The 20,019-nt window shown below is 47.7% G+C and overlaps 1 protein-coding gene across 1 annotated transcript in view; it reads left to right on the forward strand.

Annotated features, from left to right (window-relative positions):
* COPA (COPI coat complex subunit alpha) overlaps positions 1–19,981 on the forward strand; it is a 45,906-nt gene extending 25,925 nt beyond the window's left edge. Inside the window, exons 13-33 of the mRNA XM_058700962.1 lie at positions 781–856; positions 2,735–2,817; positions 3,729–3,868; positions 4,668–4,753; positions 4,868–5,006; positions 10,702–10,864; positions 10,963–11,109; positions 11,886–12,075; positions 12,199–12,294; positions 13,706–13,794; positions 13,988–14,111; positions 15,382–15,471; positions 15,661–15,770; positions 16,154–16,231; positions 16,398–16,466; positions 16,990–17,126; positions 17,366–17,552; positions 17,637–17,747; positions 18,073–18,234; positions 18,860–19,054; positions 19,339–19,981. Of these exons, the coding sequence (XP_058556945.1) occupies positions 781–856; positions 2,735–2,817; positions 3,729–3,868; positions 4,668–4,753; positions 4,868–5,006; positions 10,702–10,864; positions 10,963–11,109; positions 11,886–12,075; positions 12,199–12,294; positions 13,706–13,794; positions 13,988–14,111; positions 15,382–15,471; positions 15,661–15,770; positions 16,154–16,231; positions 16,398–16,466; positions 16,990–17,126; positions 17,366–17,552; positions 17,637–17,747; positions 18,073–18,234; positions 18,860–19,054; positions 19,339–19,398 (2,532 nt within the window). The 3' untranslated portion in view covers positions 19,399–19,981. The remainder of the gene's footprint in view (positions 1–780; positions 857–2,734; positions 2,818–3,728; positions 3,869–4,667; positions 4,754–4,867; positions 5,007–10,701; positions 10,865–10,962; positions 11,110–11,885; positions 12,076–12,198; positions 12,295–13,705; positions 13,795–13,987; positions 14,112–15,381; positions 15,472–15,660; positions 15,771–16,153; positions 16,232–16,397; positions 16,467–16,989; positions 17,127–17,365; positions 17,553–17,636; positions 17,748–18,072; positions 18,235–18,859; positions 19,055–19,338) is intronic.
* The last annotated feature ends 38 nt before the right edge of the window (positions 19,982–20,019 follow it).

A 20,019-nucleotide genomic window follows, 5' to 3' on the forward strand; every position in this document is an offset into this window, starting at 1 on the left:
AACACAGTAAGCAGCCTCAAACCGGGTCAGCTCCAGTTACCATAAGCACGTTAGGGGTTTGTGAACTTACATCTTCGCTAAGGCTGGCAATTTCTACACGTAACGCAGCCTCAAGATGAATGACCCGACTCGAGAACGCTTGTCTTGATTCCTTCACGGGGGCAAAAATAGAAGAGCTGACCTGGAGGAGGGGTGCCTTTCAGTGAAGTTGCCTTCAGGGTCAGCAAGTAGCCCCCGTACTTCTTGCCGTGGAATTTGGGGGAAAGAGAGGAATGACGTTCTAGTTTGAGTGCCCTGTTTGCCAAGTTAAAAAGAACGAAAACTTGTCTTTCCCCGTATGACTTCTAGTGTGTCTGATCCCGCTCTTTGTTCAGTATCTAAGAGTCTTAACATTTTTTCCCCGGGGGTTGTGTTTACTGTCGTCTTTGATTTTTTTTTCCCCTTGAACAAACTTTTAAGCTGATGAGTATACTTAGGTAGAGCACCAGAATACTGGGGATTTAGTTTATTAACGTGTGGAGTCAAGAGCAGTCCTTGCTGCCTTTCAAATAATACCTGCATAAACCTTTGGAGGATACAAAAAATATGAAGTGACGCGAATTCCGAGTTCTTTGGCGACGAGTCTGAGAACTGCTAGCTGTAGACACGTCCCCCTGTCCCTGTGGGTGACAGGTGAGAAAGGGATGGCTACAGATCGTCGTGTGACGGCGCGGTTTCCTCTGTCAGAATAAACTGCCGTCTTGGGTTCCTGTCACCATCTGATTCCTGTTTCCTCTACAGAGAGCCAGCAACTTGGAGAATAGCACCTATGACCTGTACACCATCCCCAAGGACGCGGATTCCCAGAATCCCGACGGTAGGCGCCCCCTGTGTCTGCCCGGCTTTGCGCACAGCTCTCCGCCGCGCTGTCGCGCCTCTTCAAGTTTTTCACGTTCCCCCCCCCAGGCCACGGTCACATCACTCGTGTCTGTTGGCAGGTGCTGCTGACAGTTGCATCAGAGGCGACCATGGTGTGAAATATTCATGTTCCTCCTCCGTTTTATTACTCCAGCTAGATATATATATTTTATAATTTGGTTATTAGAAACTCTCCATTTTCCCTTTCAGCACAGCATGTCATCCTAGTTTATTGTCAGCCGATATGACTTTCACCCTGGCAGTTTCATTTATTTAAGAATGTGGTTCCAATCTTGCACTGTCTCATCCTGGGACTGGGGATTTATGTTGTCCCATCCACATCCAGATCCTATTTGCTTCCTTTGCATGTCAAAGAAATGAGGCTGCTGACAGCCCCACACCCCGCCAGGGATCCCAGGATCCAGCTGAGACCCCTGTCTACCTCGTCCATCACCGCCAGCCCTTGTCGCTGTCCTTCCTGTTAGGATTGGCCGACAGCCTTCCAGAATGGGGGTGTCTCACTTAGGCTCTTTTCAGTCCACTTCCTCCCGTTGCTTTATAGAGGCTTTCTTGGGTCCTCACCTTACTGGCACACTTCTATGATATTTTAGACTCCGTGAGCAGATTGCGAGAAGTAATTTTGCCAGCTCTGGCCCTTTTGCGGGTGCCACTCACCGCGTCATGATTGTTTGCTAAGACGGTTCACTCTTTTTTGAAAGCGTGGTCTTGGTCAAAGGACAGGGAACTTGTGTGTCTTTGGTATCCATAACCAGTCTCCCCTATAAGTTAAACAGTTGAGCCATTTCTGATCACATTGTGATTGTGCCCCTCCCTACCCACCTCCTTGTTCTTTTTCCCCACGCATTCACGATTATTTCTTAGTTTTGCTTTGTTACCACTTAGGTTCTATCTTCTCCATTTTTCAAAGGAGGTAATAATTGGCAAAGGTGGAAAGGTGCAGCCCGGTGCTAGGCAGCAGAGAGGAAGAGAAAGACCAAAAGCGTGAATAATGAGGCCCCCCAGCCCCTGGAAACCGAGGGTGTCGGTCATGATTAGAATTGCCTGTCACCACAGGTGCCAGAGGGGCACAAAGCGAGGCGGGCCAGCACGTTTTGTCCACTTCGCCGCCGCTGGGCTCACATATGGGTGTTTCGGCGCATCCTTCTGCGCACGACCCTTGAAGTTTCCCCGAGGGTGGAGTGCCCATTCGGAGTCGTAGTCAGCCAGTGAGGTGTTTGGGAACCGAGGAACATTTTGTAACTTTCTTCAGGGTGATGCGAGTGAGTGACATTTACGGAGCAAGGCTTGGTGCTAAATACTGCCCGCACCGAGCTCATCTGCCTGTCAAGATTCAGTTGGGAGTGCTCTGCCCCACCCTGCTCTACCGGGGGTCTGCATTTGCATGTTAAAAGCAGCAGAGCAGCTGCGTCCTGGGGAGGGGGCTCTGTCTCCACTCCAGCTTGTTGAGATAGCAGGTCCTGGACACTGACAGGCTGCTTGCCGCGCCACAGCTTGGCCAGCGAGGCCCCGCTCGTTAGCTCGATGGAGTGTGCTGTCTCCCAAGATGGGCGGTCCCTGTGCCAGTACCCGGTGTTGGCTGACAGGCAGCCACTTGGCCTGGAGAGAAGAGGCTTGGCAGGGTGCAGGTTGGAGTTTGGAGGGGACTGGTGGGGAAAAGTCACTGACGATAGCCTCGGGTTACAGCTGAATTAGTCAGGAAGCAGCTGAACCGGCAAAGCGGGCGTGGCAGCCAGCAAGACGGGCAGCTCCGTGGCGCCGACTCCGTCACCTGCCAGTGGCTCGCCACACGCTTCCCGCCCTTTGGTTTTGTTCTCAGCTCCCGAAGGGAAACGATCCTCAGGCCTGACGGCCGTTTGGGTTGCTCGAAACCGGTTTGCTGTGCTGGATCGGATGCATTCGGTGAGTTAGGGCAGAAAGGGGAAACTGATTTGGGAAGTGTGGGGGCAGTGGTGTATTGCATGAAGAAAGAGCATGTTCTCTTTCTCCTCTCCCCTGGGGAGCTGTGATCATCGTGCAGATACCACAGTCCCCTTGGGAGACAAAGAGCCTTAAAATCGACTCGATTGGCTTGATGGTCACTGTGGATCTGGGTTTGAGAGCAAAGGTAAAGTCACTGTTGACAAAACAGAAGCCCAAAAATGTCATATTTGAAAGCGGTGGTCTGGGTGAGGAGTAATTCCTTTTTTATCCTAACTACCCTCATTGGTACTTGAAGTGGAAGTGATCCTGAGCGAGAGAAACAAAGATCTCAAGAAAATATGTAAGCCCCAGCCCAGAAGTACCGTTCTCGCTCTGATTGATGGAGGAATTCGGGGGTTAGTTGGACTTCTCAGGGTATTTCAGTTGAGGGAAGAAACAGAAGCTGTCAGGGCCTCCAGAGAGGGTCTTGGTTAGGGTGGTCTGCCAAAATGGTGACCGGCCCGGACAGAAAACACCCGAACTTGGTTTATTTTATTTATTATTATTTTTTTTTTTTTTGAAAGAGTAGATTTAACGTTTATTTATTTTGAGAGACAGAGAGAGAGTGCATGCGCGTGCACAAGCAGGGGAGGGGAAGAGAGAAGGAGAAACAGAATCCCAAGCAGGCTCCGTACCTTCAGCGTAGAGCCTGATGCGAGGCTTGAACTCACGAACTGTGAGATCGTGACCTGAGCCGAGATCAAGGGTCAGACGCTTAACCAACTGTGCCACCCAGGCGCCCCCTAACTTGGTTTATTGAAACCAAGGGACAGTTGCTGAGGCGTGTTGTCAGCTGTCATCATCTTATGAGCACACATTTCCGATAACCCCACTTGTGATAATTATTTCAGCTTCTGATCAAGAATCTGAAGAATGAGATCACCAAAAAGGTACAGGTGCCCAACTGCGATGAGATCTTTTATGCTGGCACAGGAAACCTCCTGCTCCGAGATGCAGAATCCATCACGCTCTTTGACGTACAACAGAAGCGGTAACATGTCAGGTGCCCCTAAGCAGACAGGCATGTAGTGGATGGGAGTGGACGTCTGTAGTGGGAGCTCTTCCCCCAGGAAGTTCGCCTCAGGCTTGACCACTTCTGTGTGTAACTCCGAGACTCTTTCTTGCCACTTTTCCCCTCTGTGATCACTGTCCATCCTGTCCGTACCCACTAGCGTTACAGTGAGGGCCTTATTTATCTGTTTTTGGAGCACTTACCTGAACAAAGAATGCTCTCGGCACTTAGAATCACGGGCACGTAGGGATGAGTGGCATCCTGTGCTTAAAGGAGCTTATAGTCCTCTGGTGAGATCAGACGTACACAAATTCCTGAGGGACAGGGAGTTGATGGCTGGGGCGGGGGTGCGGGGGAGCCTACAGTGTGAGCCGAAGTGTTTCCATCACTCAGCTACAATACAGGGACTGTTTATTTGGTATTATTTTTTATTTTTTTAAATATATATTTTTTAGTGTTTATTTCTGAGTGAGAGAGAGACAGAAGGCGAGCAGGGGAAGGGCAGAGAGAGAGACACACACACACACACACACAATCTGAAGCAGGCAGGCTTCAGGCTCTGAGTGGTCAGCCCAGAGCCTGACAGGGGGCTCGAGCTCACAAGCTATGAGATCATGACCTGAGCCGAAGTTGGACGCTTAACCGACTGAGCCACCCAGGCGCCCCTAGTTGGTATTATTTTAAGAAATTAGGGTTTAATTTGGTGATGAAAAGGATGTAGGTCGTAACCTGGGACTTTGGAGTCAGGTCCACTCACGTTCGCCTTTCTCTGTCCCAGGACTCTGGCATCTGTGAAGATTTCCAAGGTGAAATACGTTATCTGGTCAGCAGACATGTCCCATGTAGCACTACTGGCCAAGCATGGTGAGTCTCCCTTATACCCACCCTGATGTAGACACCAGTCCTGCGCTCCCATCCCTGCCAGCCTGCTTCACTCACCCTGTCCAGCAGAGTACTCATGCCCTTTGCCTCTTACAGCCATCGTGATCTGTAACCGCAAACTGGAGGCTCTGTGTAACATTCACGAGAACATTCGCGTCAAGAGTGGGGCCTGGGATGAGAGTGGGGTATTTATCTATACCACAAGCAACCACATCAAATATGCCGTCACCACTGGGTAAGTGAATTCTCTGATACACAGAGTGGGAGAAGGTAGCTTCTTAAGATCACTGTTCTCTCTCAAGGGATGTAATTGAAGTCCTCCTTGAACTTTTCTTCGTGGAAAATCTTTGGCGCATATGTGCTAGGCACAGCTGAACATTCTTTTTCAAGTCTTTAAAAAATTGTGACATATGACTTGAATAAAGAAAAATGCGGAGTATATACGTAGAGAATGGCAAATCGTCATATAATGAACGTTCCTGCCACCCAAGTCAGGAAACAGAAGAGTGCTGGCCTCCAGAGGCCTCTTGCCACCATGTGGTTGTTAATCACAACCACCTCCGTTTCCCACCCAAAGATAACATTATTCTGACTTTTATGGTAATTTCGTCCAAGCTTTTCTTTGTAATTTTACCACCCAGTATGTCTTCAAATGATGTTTTAATTTTGCCTGGTTTGAACTGCATGTAAATCATCCTGAGTATGTTATTTTCGTATTTTGCTTATTTTGCTCTTATTTTGCTCCATATTTTGTTTGTAAGATGTACATACCTATGTTACAGCTCTAATTTACTTGTCTTCGTTGTTGTATAATATCCTGTGAACATACCACAGTTTATCCGCTCTGCTCTACAGGGATATTTGAGTTATTTCTAGGATTTTGCTACTGTGATAAAGCGTTCTCTTAAACAGTCTTCTACATGTGTTCTGGTGCATACACACACAACATTTCTCTGGAGTGTCCGGAACCAAATTGCTGGATCATAGAGTATGCGTATCTTCACATTTACTAGGTAATGTGAAACTGCTTTCCAAAATGGCTGTACCGATTTGCACGGCCATCAACATCGTATCAAAGCTTCCTCGCTCGTCATCCTGGCCAACACTTGGCTTTGTCAGACTTCTTTTGTCTTTATGGTGGATTTGTGATGGCATCTCACTGTCATTTAGCTTTGCCACTCTCTGATTCCTAATGAGAGTGAGCAACTTTTCAGTTGACCACCCCTCAGGGTTCCCTTTTCTGTGAATTTTGTTCAGGACTTTTATCTGTTTTTGTTTAATGGGTTATCTATCCTGGTTACTTTAGGAGTTTTTCATATATTTGAGCGTCAGTCCTTTGTCTGGGCTACATGTTACAAATCTTAATGCCTCCTTCCATTGCGTAGTTTGTCTTCTGATTCTTTTCATGATATCCTATCCTTTGATGAATAGATGTTGTTATTTTAATATAGTTGAATTTATGACTCTTACCTATTGTGGATATTGGGTTTTGTATCTTATTTGAGAAACCTTTATTGACTCCAAGGCTATAAAGGCATTCTTTTGTATCCTCTTGTAGAAACTTTTTGTTGTTTTTTTGTCTACCTTGGGCGGGAGGTGGAGAGAGCATGAGTGGGGGAGGGGCATATAGAGAAGGAGAGAGAATTCTAAGCAGGCTCAGTGTGGAGCTCCATGCTGAGCCAGGCATGGGGCTTGATCTCACAACCATGAGATCATGACCTAAGCCAAAATCAAGAATTAGACGCTTAACCAACTGAGCCATCCAGATACCAGACACCCCTTTTATATTGTGTTGTAAGAACTTTATACGTTTTTTGGGGGTTTTTTCCCCTTCTTTTTTTAAAGTTTATTAATTTATTGTGAGAGAGCTCGAGAGCACACAAGTAGGGGAGGAACAGAGAGAGAGAGAGAGAGAGAGAGAGAGAGAAATTGATTGAGAATCTGAAGCAGGCTCCACACTGTCAGCTCAGAGCCCGATGTGGGGCTTGAGCTCATGAACCATGAGATCATGACCTGCGCCACCCAGGCACCCCTGTACTTTTGTTTTTCCTACCTAGGGCTGTGATCTTCCTAAAGTTGATATTTGTGTGTGGTGTGAGGGGCTGTGAGGGGGCTCAGTTTCAGGCTCAGCTGTCCCAACATCATCTGAACAGACCAGCCTTTCCCCCTAGTTTTGCAGTGCCTTCCTTGTCACACGTAAATCATGTTTACAGAAATGCAAGGACCTGTTTTCTGGGGTCTGTGCTTTAGGGGTCTTCCCACATGCTAGAGCAGATTCTCAGATCTTTCCTACTTTTATTTTTCTTTTAAGTTATAGGCTATTTTCTAATTAATTTTGCCTTGAAAGGGCAAGTTTTCAAAACGTTTTTGCCTTAAAGTATAAGTTTTAGAATCAGCTTGTGAAATTCCATGCGAAATAAAACAAACAAAAAGCCCTATTGTGATTTCAGTTGGGACTGCATTGAGGGCGTTTATTGTTTTGGACGTAATTGACATCTTCGCAATATTAAATTTCCTGGTCTGTGAACATGGTGTAGTAACTCTTCATTTATTTAGGTCTTCTGTGGGGCGCCTGGGTGACTCAGTTGGTTGTGTCAAACTCTTGATTTTGGCTCAGGACATGATTCAAGGGTCGTGAGATCAAGCCCCATATCAGGCTCCACGCTGAGTATGGAGACTGCTTGAGAATTTCTCTCCCCCTTTGCCCCTCTTCCCTGCCTTAGCACTCTTCTCCCTCTAAAAAAAAATGTATCGGGTCACTGGGGTGGCTTAGTTGGTTAACTAAGCATCCACTTTTTTTTTTTTTTTTTTTTAATTTATTTTGAGAGAAAGAGAGCAACACAGAAAGAATCCCAAGCACGCTCCATGCTGCCAGCACAGAGCCCAATGCAGGACTCCAACTCTTAAATTTGGCTCATATCATGATCTCGGGTTCGTGAGGTCAAGCCCCGCATCTGGCACCTCACACTGACAGTGTGGAGACTGCTTGGAATTCTCTCTCTCTCCCTCTCTCTCTATCCTTCCTGCACACACTCTCTTTCAAAATAAATAAACTTAAAAAAAAATTTTTTTTTTTAATTTATTTAGGTCTTCCGGAACATCTTTCAGTAAAGTTTTTAGAATTTTCTCCATAGAGATCTTGGATTTCTTTAATTAGATTATTTTAGGCACTTGGCAGTTTTCAGCGCTATTTGTTGATGGATATGGGGCACCTGAGTGGCTCAGTCGGTTGAGTGTCTGACTTCAGCTTAGGTCATGATCTCACACGATTCGCGCGTTCGAGCCCCGTGTCAGGCTCTGTGCTGACAGCTCAGAGCCTGGAACCTGCTTTAGATTCTGTGTCTCCCTCTCTCTCTGCCCCTCCCCTGTTTGTGCTCGCTCGTTGGCTCGCTCTCTCAAAAAATAAACATTAAAAAAATTTAATGGAAACTATCCATTTAAAAATTTAACCTTCTGGGGCGCCCGGGTGGCTCAGTCGGTTAAGCGGCTGACTTCAGCTCAGGTCATGATCTCGCATTCCGTGAGTTCGAGCCCCGCATCAGGCTCTGTGCTGACGGCTCAGAGCCTGGAACCTGTTTCAGATTCTGTGTCTCCCTCTCTCTCTGCCCCTCCCCTGTTTGTGCTCGCTCGCTCGCTCTCTCAAAAAATAAACATTAAAAAAATTTAATGGAAACTATCCATTTAAAAATTTAACTTTCTAAGTTCTGATGATATTTAGAAATATAATTAAGTCTCTAAATTGATTTCAGAGATCTTATTAGACTTTTATTATTTCTAGTAATTTGCCTTATTTTTGTAAGTAATCATAGCATCTGTGGGTAATTGACCGTTTGTTTCTTCTTTTCCAGTACTTATACTTTCTTGTATTTTCCTTGTCTTGCTGCACTGACCAGGATCTCCAACATAGTGTCGAATACACATGATGAAAGTAGACTTTTTCGTCTTGGTCCCAATGTAAAGGGCAAGCTTTCAGTGTATTGGCATTACCTAAGCTTGCTGTAGATTTCTTTAGAGATAGCTTCTACTTATTAAGGGATGTCTGTCCTGTATCTCAGATAAATACTGAATTTTATTACATAAAATTTTTTTTACTGCGTATACCGAGGTAGTCCTAGGATTTTTCTCCTTTTGTTGATTAGTGTAGTGAATTAAAATTGATTTTTTAAAAATACGAGACCAACATTGTATTCTTGATACAGATCTAACTTGGTTATGATGTTTTACCCTTTTCTGATACTGCTAGTTTTAGTCTGCTAATATTTTGTTTTGGGTTTTTGCATCCACGTATATATATAAATGAGATTGGTCTACGACTTCCCTTTTTCTTTCTGTCTTTGCCAGGTTTTGGTATTGAGGTTGTGCAAATTTCATAAAATAAGGAAAATAATATACCTTCTTCTGTTCTCTTAGTGAGTTTGTAATAAGATTGGGTTTAATTCTTCCTGGAATATTGGGTAGAATTTGCCAGTGAAGTCATCCAGTGAAGCCCCCATCCTAGGACTTTCTTTTATAGGAGGATTTTTTGTGATTCAGTTTCAGTTTATCTTGTGTAACAGTTATAGGACTGTCGGGGTTTTCTATTTGTTTTTAGTCAGTTTTGGTAAATTTTACTTTTCTTGGAATTTGATCATTTAAAAAAGTTTACGCCCACCCTCATCCTGCAGGAGCTCTAGGAATATCCCCTTTTTCATTCCTATTTTGGCCATTTTGTCTTTTCTTCTTAATTAGAGTCACAAAAGGTTTGTTTTTTATTTTTATTTTTTTTTTAATATGTAATTTATTGTCACATTGCCTAACATACAGTATATAAAATGTGCTCTTGGTTTTGGGGGTAGGTTCCCATGGTTCATCGCTTACATATAACACTTAGGGCTCATCCCAACAAGGGCCCTCCTCGATGTCCATCCCCCATCTTTCCCTCTCCCACTGCCTCCCCCATCAACCCTCAGTTCATTCTCTGTATTTAAGAGCCTCTTACGGTTTGCCTCCCTCCCTCTCTGTTTCTATCTTATTTTTCCTTCCCTTCCCCTATGTATATCTGTTGAGTTTCTCAAATTCCACATATGAGAGCAATCATTTGATATTTGTCTTTCTCTGCCTGACTTATTTCACTCAGCATAATACCCTCCAGTTCCATCCAAGTTGCTACAAATGGCAGGATTTCATTCTTTCTCATTGCCAAGTAGTATAAACCACATCTTCTTTATGACTCATAAGAGGTTTATGAATTTTATTTAGCTTTTGCCTTTCTTGAACTTCTGTATTTTGTTTCTTTTTTCTATTTCTTGATTTTATGATTGGCTTATTTTTTTGAGGTATACTCTGGTTTAACTTGTAAAGGAACAAATTTTTGAGTCGCTGGCTTATATTTATTGTATTTATTAATTTTCCAATGTATTTGTATAGAGCTCATTAGTTTTCAGCGTTTCTTCTAATACGGTATGTGCACTTAACGCCCTAGATTATACATTTTTAATTTGCGTTCAGTTTAAAATTATTTTCGCCTTTTACCGTTTCTTGTGTGTGTCAGACTTCACATCTCCCTCTCTTCCACTTGCACCTGTAGCTGCAAGGAGAGACTTCAGCTGCCCCTAGTGGCCCAGCGATTGTACATCAGAACTTAAGATTTAACTTTCAGGCCTGATTCCTGCAGCCATGTCTGTTAGCTCCCAGAGTAGTAGCTTATGAGGAAAGATCAGACCATCGGCCCTATCTTTTCCCGCTTCATACAGAAGAATAAAAGCAGTAAACGTGGCGTTTAGCTCTGCTCTCTTTTGAACCACTTCCTGTCTATACCGCTGTGCAAATGGCACTTGGCAGAAGAGCAGCGAGAAGATCCAAAGTCGTGTCCTAGGCTTGCTCCGTGTCCTTCCAGGCTAGGTTTTCCCCCTCGCTCGCTGAAAGTTGAATCCGCTAACTCCTGTTTGCAGGGACTACGGGATCATCCGAACTCTGGATTTACCCATCTATGTCACGCGGGTGAAGGGCAACAATGTCTATTGCCTGGATAGGGAGTGTCGTCCTCGGGTGCTCACCATTGATCCCACGGAGTTCAAGTTCAAGCTGGCCCTGATCAACAGAAAATATGATGAGGTACGAAACGAGAGGGCCCCCTAGGGGTGCGAGAGGGCGGCACTGCTTTCTCCCCGAGTCATGTCTCCTTCCTGCCCTGCCGCACCCCACACGTCTAGGTGCTGCACATGGTGAGAAATGCGAAACTGGTTGGCCAGTCTATCATCGCTTACCTCCAGAAGAAGGGCTACCCTGAGGTGGCCTTGCATTTCGTCAAGGACGAGAAAACTCGCTTTAGCCTGGCACTGGAGTGTGGGAACATCGAGGTGAGGGGGACGGGGTCCTGAGCCCCGCGTCGTCACAGAGAACGTGAGAGGGTGCGGGCTGCGGTGTGAGGGCATATTCCGGGCTTGCCCCTTCAGCGAGGAGGATGGAGTCTGAGATGGTCCGGGTTGTCAGAAGGAGCTGTCTTCCTGTTGCGGCTTGCCCGTCTCTGCTACTTGCTGCCTCTGCTTCTGCCACAGCAATGCTACTGTCCTCATTGTCCGTTACTCTGAATCCATTAGCCTCTAGCGTAGGAGCAACATGGCAGGGACTCTGCAAGTTCTCATTCCCTTCACCTTTTACTTGCCGATTGGCTGCTCAGATGGACAGGGCCTTAGGAAATATTGGGACCTAGATGTACAGGCATTATTTTTAAATGGGGAGGTGGCTTAGGTACATTGACTCTCTCGTTCTGAACTTCCTTATTACTTCTTATCTTTTCTAAAGCCCCCGGAGATCTTTAGACCTAGCAGGTGGAAAATAAGGTAGCTAAGCAAGAATTGACCCTGTGCGGTCAGCAACTGCTAGGAGATGATTTTGTTTGTCAGAGTAAATTTCTGAGGAGGAGGATGTGTGATGGGATTCTTCTCTCCGTGGAGCCAAAGGGACCCTGTTTGGGGATAGGATTTTCAGTAGAATTAGACTGAATGGTAGGCGTGATTGCAAGCGTAGAGAGTCTGTGGGAGATTTATGTAGAGGCGGATACTTCGACCATGGTCCCTGGTTTTGAGTCAAGGTACCCGCCAACCTGTGACCTCTGACCCTGGGGGTTCTTTAGATTGCTCTGGAAGCAGCCAAAGCACTGGATGACAAGAACTGCTGGGAAAAGCTGGGAGAAGTGGCCTTGCTGCAGGGGAACCACCAGATTGTGGAAATGTGTTATCAACGCACCAAAAACTTCGACAAACTTTCTTTCTTGTACCTTATCACTGGCAACCTGGAGAAACTTCGCAAGATGATGAAGATTGGTGAGCCCCAGAAGCTAAGGGTGGGGAGTGGGGGCCTTGAGGGAAGGTGAAGGCAGGTAGAGGGGAGGAGAGAGGGAACTTCGGAAAGAAGACCTAACCTGGTGTCTTACTGACTTGATGCAGCTGAGATCCGAAAGGACATGAGTGGCCATTATCAGAATGCACTCTACCTGGGTGACGTGTCTGAGCGGGTGCGGATCCTGAAGAATTGTGGGCAGAGTAAGTAACATGCGGGACTCACCAGCTCCTTTGCGGCTTAGAAAGTATTTTCTCTTCGTGGTGAGTTCCCCACGTGTAGTGGTGAGGTATTTCCCTTTGTTGTGCATTTTTCCAGAAGAGACAGCATGCTCCTACCATGCTCAGAAGGCATGCTTCAGGGCCAAAGGGAGGTATAGCCAGAATATTCAGTCTGTCCAAGCACTCTTAGGAAAACAGTTAATAGTCAGGAGGAACTAGGAGGTTAGGAGGTTTTAAAAGGTCCTGAAGCAGATACCCTAGTAAATATAGTTGGTTAGAGGTTGTTAGAGTTTTTTGTTTTTTGTTTTTTGTTTTTTTTTTACTTCAAGTCTGGAGGTTTTACTCATTCACTTAATTTGTTATAGTCGCGTTTTTTCAAGTTTATTTATTTTGAGAGAGAGAGCACGTGCGTGCGTGCGAGTGGGGAAGGGCAGAGAGAGGGGGAGAGATTGAGAATCCCAAGCAGGCTGTGTGCTGTTAGCGTGGAGTCCAGCGTGGGGCTTGAACCCCTGAACTGAGATCAGGACCTGAGCTGAAACCAAGAGTCGGACGTTCAACTGACTGAGCCACAGCCACCCAGGTGCCCTCTTATTTACTTGTTTATATATTCTCAAACGGAATTTTCTGAGAACCCACTATGTACCAAGCACAGTGCTAGCATTTGAGATACGCCAGGAAACAAGGAAGATGTGATTTGGATGACGGTGCTAAGGAGTGAAGGGGTCAGACTCAGCATGTCTTGTGCGGGTGGAAACAATGTGATCTGTTGAAGGGCTGGATGTGGGATGTGAGGATTGGAGTCAGGGACGATTCCCAGGTTCTTGTCAGCATCGGTGCTAGAGCTTAAGGATAAGCGAGTACATCAGTCACTTGCTGCCGTGTGGCAAATTACCCTAGAGTTGAGCAGCTTAGAGCAACAAATGCACGTTACCTCAGTTTACAGCATGGCTTAGCTGGGTACCTCTGGCTCACTGTCCGTCAGGAGCCTGCATCAGGGTAGGGTGTTGGCCAAGACTGCGGATGTCTCCGGCTCAAGTGGGGAGGATCCCTTCCCACGCTCCCTGCATGGCTGCAGGCAGTCCTCCGGTCCTTGCGGGCTGATGGCTGGGAAATGTCAACCTTCTGCCACACAGGCATCTCCATGGGGCAGTTTGCAACACGGCAGCTGGCTTCCCTCAGAGCAGGCAATGGCATCCAGGTGGAGGCCCCGCTCTTTGTATCCCAATCTTGGAAGTGGTATTCCGTGGCTTCTGCCACGTCCTGTTTGTTGGAAGCAAGTTAAGTCCATTCCACGGTTTAGGGGAGGGGATGGTGCACAGGCTTGAATACCAGGAGGCAGAGACCGCCGGGGGACATCTTGGACCCTCTACCACAAAGTCTGTTTTCTCTACAGAGTCCCTGGCCTATCTCACAGCTGCTACTCATGGCTTAGATGAAGAAGCCGAGAGCCTGAAGGAGACATTTGACCCAGAGAAGGAGACAGTAAGTTTTTATTTACATGAGTGTCCGATTACAGAATTAACTCTGAGATCGGGGGGACAGTTTAAACCTACAAGTGTCACTCTCCCATCTGGTTAGCAGGGGAGGCAGAGGAATAAATGAGGTCAAAGGAGGCTCTGTAAACTTCCCCACATGATTTCTGAGAGCTGTTTGCTTTTAACCTTCTGCCTTTCAGATCCCAGACATTGACCCTAATGCCAAGCTGCTCCAGCCACCTGCACCTATCATGCCATTGGATACCAATTGGCCGTTACTGACTGTATCCAAAGGCTTCTTTGAAGGCTCCATTGCCGGCAAGGGTAAGTGCCCACCCCTCCTATAGTGTTTTTGTTGTCATGTGTTTGTGTTGTGAAGAGCTGTCCTCCAGAGTACCCTCAGCTCTTTGTCCTTTCTTCTGTGTGAGCGTCATGGAGCAGTGACACGCCAGTCTGAGCTGTGGTACGTTTTTTTGTTTTTTTTTAATGTTTGTTTATTTTTGAGGGAGGGAGGGACGGAGAGAGAGAGAGAGAGAGAGAGAGAGAGCAAGCATGCAAGGGAAGGGCAGAGAGAGAGGGAAACAGAGAATCCCAGGCAGGCTCCGTGCTATCAGCGCAGAGCCTGACTTGGGGCTGGAACTCAGGAACTGTGAGATCGTTACCTGAGCTGAAATCAAGAGTCGGATGCTTTTAACCCACTGAGTCGCCCAGGCGCCCTGTGTTTATGTATATATGTATGTATGTATTAATAAATAGATCGATGTATGTATGGATTAATAAATAGAGAGGCAGGCTCCATACCCAGTGTGGAACCCAATGTGGGGCTTGAACTCACAACCCCAAGACCAAGACCTGAGCTTAACCGACTAAGCCACCTAGACATCCCATGTTTTAAAAATTAAATAAAAGTATATGAGATGATTAGAATTTGGAAAATAGGGGGAGAAAAGAGAGTTGTCTTAGTCCAGGCCTCGGGCAGCCACTGTGACCACGTGGGTGCGTTTCCTCAGGTTTTAGCGTCTGTGTGGTCAGTCTGTTCAGTATCTCATCATTTGTGAGGGACAGTGTTAAGGCACCGAAGCAGCAATCTCAGATTCTGTCCCGTGGGCGTTTGCAGATGTGTGCTACCACCGTCCCCCACTCCCACCCTTACCTGCTCCTGTTGTTTTGGAGATGTCTGCGGGCTTATTTTTCCTGGCTGACAGCCTAGATGGACCCCAGGGCATTTTGTGCCCAGCCCCGCCCTCTCCTCCATCTCTGACCTACCCTGTGTCCCCATGCCCTGCACACGCTGGAGTGGCAGTAACTTAGAGATCTCGGCAGGAGACTCCAGGAGTTGCTAAGTAAAAAACGGTTCAGGGGGTGGTGTTTGGTGTCAGCAAGGCCAATTGTTCCCATCTCTCTTCTACTTCCTCTCTTTTTGAAACCTGCTGCAAGGTAGCATAGCATCTGTACTACAGAAGTAAATAATAAAAATACTAAGTGGACAGAGGCTTGGCATCTGCTTTCGTAAGGACGCAGCTTGCTTGCAGAAGAGGCCGGATCTCAGACTTGCCTGGCTATAACCAGCTCCTTTGTGTTCTTCTGTCTGTAGGCAAGGGAGGAGCCCTGGCTGCTGATATTGACATTGACACCGTTGGTACCGAAGGCTGGGGAGAGGATGCGGAGCTGCAGCTGGATGAAGGTGAGAGTTCTTCTGGGGGTCTCCTGGCAGGATGGGTGGCCTGGGGTGGGAGGACGGGTCGGGGCTGGGCCGTGGGGCGGTTCTGCAGGCTTCCAGACCGAGGAACCGACAAGGATCCCAGCTTTGGGCTTTCTTCATGCTAAAATTCCGTCACTGCAAATCCGCTTTGAGCCTGGATTTTCCTTACAGATGGGTTTGTGGAGGCTACGGATGGCCTGGGGGATGACGCTCTTGGCAGGGGACAGGAAGAAGGAGGCGGCTGGGATGTGGAAGAGGACCTGGAGCTCCCTCCTGAGCTGGTGTGTGGGGTTCTTGCCCCGGGGAGGCTCCCTCTGGGTCTCCCTGTGAAAGCCGGTGGCCATACTGCCCCCGACCCGTCCCGAGGCCCCCAGAAGGGAGGGGGTGTAGATCCTCCTGACCTGATGCTTATCTCCCATCAGCCGGTCAGGCTGCAGCAACAGCAGCTTATGAAAAGGCAGCAAGCTTTGTCGTCTGAATTGGAGCTTTTGGTTTATCGTTTTGTTACTGGTGAAGCTGCCCCTGTTTTGAGGGTCTTCTCCCACAAGCGCCCCCCGCCCCTTCCTCCCCGGTCGAGGCTGGGAGCAAGGTCAAGGACTGTGTTTAGACTTATCAGAACAAAGTGCTTGAATAGCTTCTGAATGACTGATGTTTTTTCTCTTAGGACGTACCCCCTGGGACAGCCGGGGGTGCTGACGACGGGTTCTTTGTGCCTCCCACCAAGGGAACCAGCCCAACTCAGGTGAGCAGGGAAGCGCAACCCTGCGGGCATGAATGTTTCTGAGCTGGCTCTGCTGGACTCGTGTGTAAAGAACATGGCTACTCTTCTGCTCTAGGTACAGGGGAGGGTAGTTTGGGAAGAGAAGGGGCTGTGTTTCAGTTGGCTTGGGTTTTCTGTTTCTTGTTAGATCTGGTGCAATAACTCTCAGCTTCCAGTCGATCACATCCTGGCAGGCTCTTTTGAAACAGCCATGCGGGTAAGTCTTAGAGTAACGTTGGCTCTTGCGGAGTGTTTCTCGCCCGGGGTCCCCAGGGAGACGGTTGACTCCTCTTAACCAAATGGAAATTAACCTATGCATGAGGGCAGAGGCGTGGATTTATCGTGGAAACCCCGGTCTTGCCTAGGGAAGGTAGCCTCCTAAGGCCTTCTTCTACCGGGTGGATCTTTCCAGCCATCTCCCACCCATGTATAGTCTGCTTTCTGGCTCACATCAGTAAGTTAGCGCCCCCTCAGGAGCAGGTATGTTACAATATGTTACGGTAGCAACAGCAGTAACTCCAGTAACTACAAATGCAACAACCGCTAACATTGACATACTGTGTGTCAGGCACTATCCTGAATGCTTTATAGGTATTCCTAAACGAGGTAGGCCCTATAATTAAGTATAATTTACTGATGAGGAAACAAGTACAGAGAAGTTAAGTACCTTGCCCAAGGTTAGCTAGTTTTGCAGTGGCAAGGTCACAATTTTTTTATATTTCTTTCCTCTTGTATTCTAGCTCCTTCACGACCAGGTGGGGGTGACCCAGTTTGGCCCCTACAAGCAACTGTTCCTACAGACCTATGCCCGAGGCCGCACCACCTATCAGGCTCTGCCCTGCCTGCCCTCCATGTATGGCTACCCTAATCGCAATTGGTAAGGCCCCTTGCTCCTGGCTTCTGTGTCTTCCACGTGGGGTGGATATTTCGGATGACAGCCTGAGGGACAGTTAATGGTCGTCCCAGAGGGGAGGTTTCCTAGTAGGAAGGAACTTGGGCTCGACACTCTGTGAGGTTTGGTTTATACATCCGCGTCCAGTTCCCCCACCTGTTTCCCCTTTGAGTCTAGTGGATTCCGGGTTATCCCTTTTTCTTCCTACTTTTCCAAACTTCCAGGAAGGATGCGGGGCTGAAGAATGGCGTGCCAGCCGTGGGCCTGAGGCTCAATGACCTCATTCAGCGGCTACAGCTATGCTACCAGCTCACCACAGTTGGCAAGTTCGAGGAGGCCGTGGAAAAATTCCGTTCCATTTTACTCAGCGTGCCCCTCCTCGTCGTGGACAATAAGCAGGAGATTGCGGAGGTAGGAGGGGGTAGCCCATCCTAGTCCCGGGCACCCTCACGGTCTTGCCTCTGTGCCGTGACCTTGCTTTGCCCCTCTCTCAAGGCCCAGCAGCTTATCACCATTTGCCGTGAGTACATTGTGGGCCTGTCCATGGAGATAGAAAGAAAGAAGCTGCCCAAAGAGACTCTGGAACAGCAGAAGCGCATCTGTGAGGTACGGTCTCTCTGGGCTTCTGCACGGTGCAGAGAGGTCCGCCCCTTCAGCCTCCATTAGGTCTGAATTCTTAAAGTCCAAACCCACATTTCAGTCTGGGGAGTAAGAGAAGTTTGGGCCTACTTCTCTGAGGAGAGGGTGTATTTTTCTACGCTTCTTCATTCCATCAGTCCTTCACACCCCGGGGGCAGAAGATCGCTCTGCCTCGTAGTCGGCCCCGTTTTTGTTTGCTTTGTGTTGTGTTTAATGCGTGGGCCGCGGCCTATAAGTGACCTATGTCTGCTGTACCGTCAGCCTGGCATGTGTCCCCCTCTCTGTCCACCAGATGGCAGCCTATTTCACCCACTCCAACCTGCAGCCTGTGCACATGATCCTGGTGCTGCGCACGGCCCTCAACCTCTTCTTCAAGCTCAAGAACTTTAAGACAGCTGCCACCTTTGCTCGGCGCCTGTTGGAACTTGGGCCCAAGCCAGAGGTGGCTCAACAGGTAGAGGGGAACCCCTTCCTCAGGCATAAAGGCACCAGACCGGCTCTCACGTGGAGGGAGTAGAAGCCAAGGCCTTTGCCTCTAAAAACAAAGCACTGATCAACATTCAACAGAAGGAGGCAACCGAATGCCGTCTTCTCTTTACTTAGTGGCAAGGGTGCTTCCTTTTGTTCTTGGAAAGCGAAGTCGTAACTCCTTCAGACAAGGCACAGGTGTAGAGTGACCCGCCACCTAGAAGAGCTCCGCCTTCCCGTCCCTGAGCTCTGCTACCCGTTCCCACCGCTGCTAACCTCCGCACACAGGTCCCGTTACTTGGGGTCTCTGAAGGCATTCCTCCTGGGCGGCGGAAGCCAGTTTTAACCCTTTGAGTCCTGGCTCTGCTAATCTCCAGGCTTGGTGGAAGACTGTGGGTCTACATCCGTGGAGCCACTGATACTGAGAAGGGGAGATCCTGATGCAGCAGGAGTGGTGGTTGTTGTGACCCCTTCACGTGTGTCCTGTACGAAAGGACCTACGCGTTCACTCGGTACAATGGCATCTCGAGTCAAGGAAGTTACTGAACCGTGGTGAGTTGTGACGTGCAGCTTTCGGTCCTCTTAAATAAAATACTCCTTCCCTCCCTTAGACCCGCAAAATTCTGTCTGCGTGTGAGAAGAACCCCACAGACGCCTGCCAGCTCAGCTACGACATGCACAACCCCTTTGACATCTGTGCTGCGTCTCACCGGCCCATCTACCGTGGGAAGCCAGTGGAGAAATGTCCACTCAGTGGGGCCTGCTATTCCCCTGAGTTCAAGGGTCAAGTCTGCAAGGTCACTACAGTAAGTACTGTCCTCTAGAAAGACATCCAGGATCTGGAGGGAAGAGGAAAGAAAGAGAAAATAGAAAGAAGCGTGTTGGTTCTTTTTTTCTTCCGTTTTTGCCTCTAGCTCCTTGAGACAGTGATACTAAAGAAAACTAGAGCTTCTCCCCACTGCTGTTTACTGAGCAGTAACAGATCTTAACCACATACTCTGCTGTACTCACTGAGGAGTGGAGGGAGTAAGCTTTCTGGGCTGTGCACCCTCACAGATTCCCTAACTTTTCCCTGTTTCCTTTTCCACAGGTGACAGAGATTGGCAAAGATGTCATCGGTTTAAGGATCAGTCCTCTGCAGTTCCGCTGAGGCTCCCTCTGGTGTGTGCAGGGTCAAACACCGTATTTTCCTCTAGAGAACCAATCTCTATATCCTAACTTCTTTCTTCCTCAGCTGCCCTTCAAATTACTGATATTGAGCTGTCCTGCCCTAAAACTTAATGTCCCTTTCTCCTCTTCTATAGTTAATCAAAATGTCTAGACCTCTCTGTCGTCTTGTCGAGGTGACTACAGTTGTGGTGATCTCCTTCCCAGCTTAGATCACTCAAGGAACAGATGAAAGTTCCGTGCTGAAACTTTGCCTACTGCATTCCTTCAGTGTTTATCTTTTCCCTCCCCACCACCTTTGTATCTTTCTTTTGGACGGAAGCCGGATGTGATAAATAAGGCCGTAACTTTTACTCAGCCACAGCAGACTCTTAGCCATCCCCCCCCACGCCGTTTTCCTTGGGCATGTGAACTCCCAGGCAGGTACCCTGTGTGTGCCCAGGAACTCAAAAGTCTGAGAAGAAACTGGTTTCCCAAGAATGCACATCACTTTTCTTTGGTTTGTTCTTTATAGCCATTGTTCTTGTGTTTGTTTCTCACACTTAATAAAGTAAATTTCTATGACAGTTTTGTGGCTCCATTTGTTTCCTGGACACTCTCATGT

This window comes from Neofelis nebulosa, chromosome 15 (genome assembly GCF_028018385.1).
Source record: "Neofelis nebulosa isolate mNeoNeb1 chromosome 15, mNeoNeb1.pri, whole genome shotgun sequence".
NCBI lineage: Eukaryota > Metazoa > Chordata > Mammalia > Carnivora > Felidae > Neofelis > Neofelis nebulosa.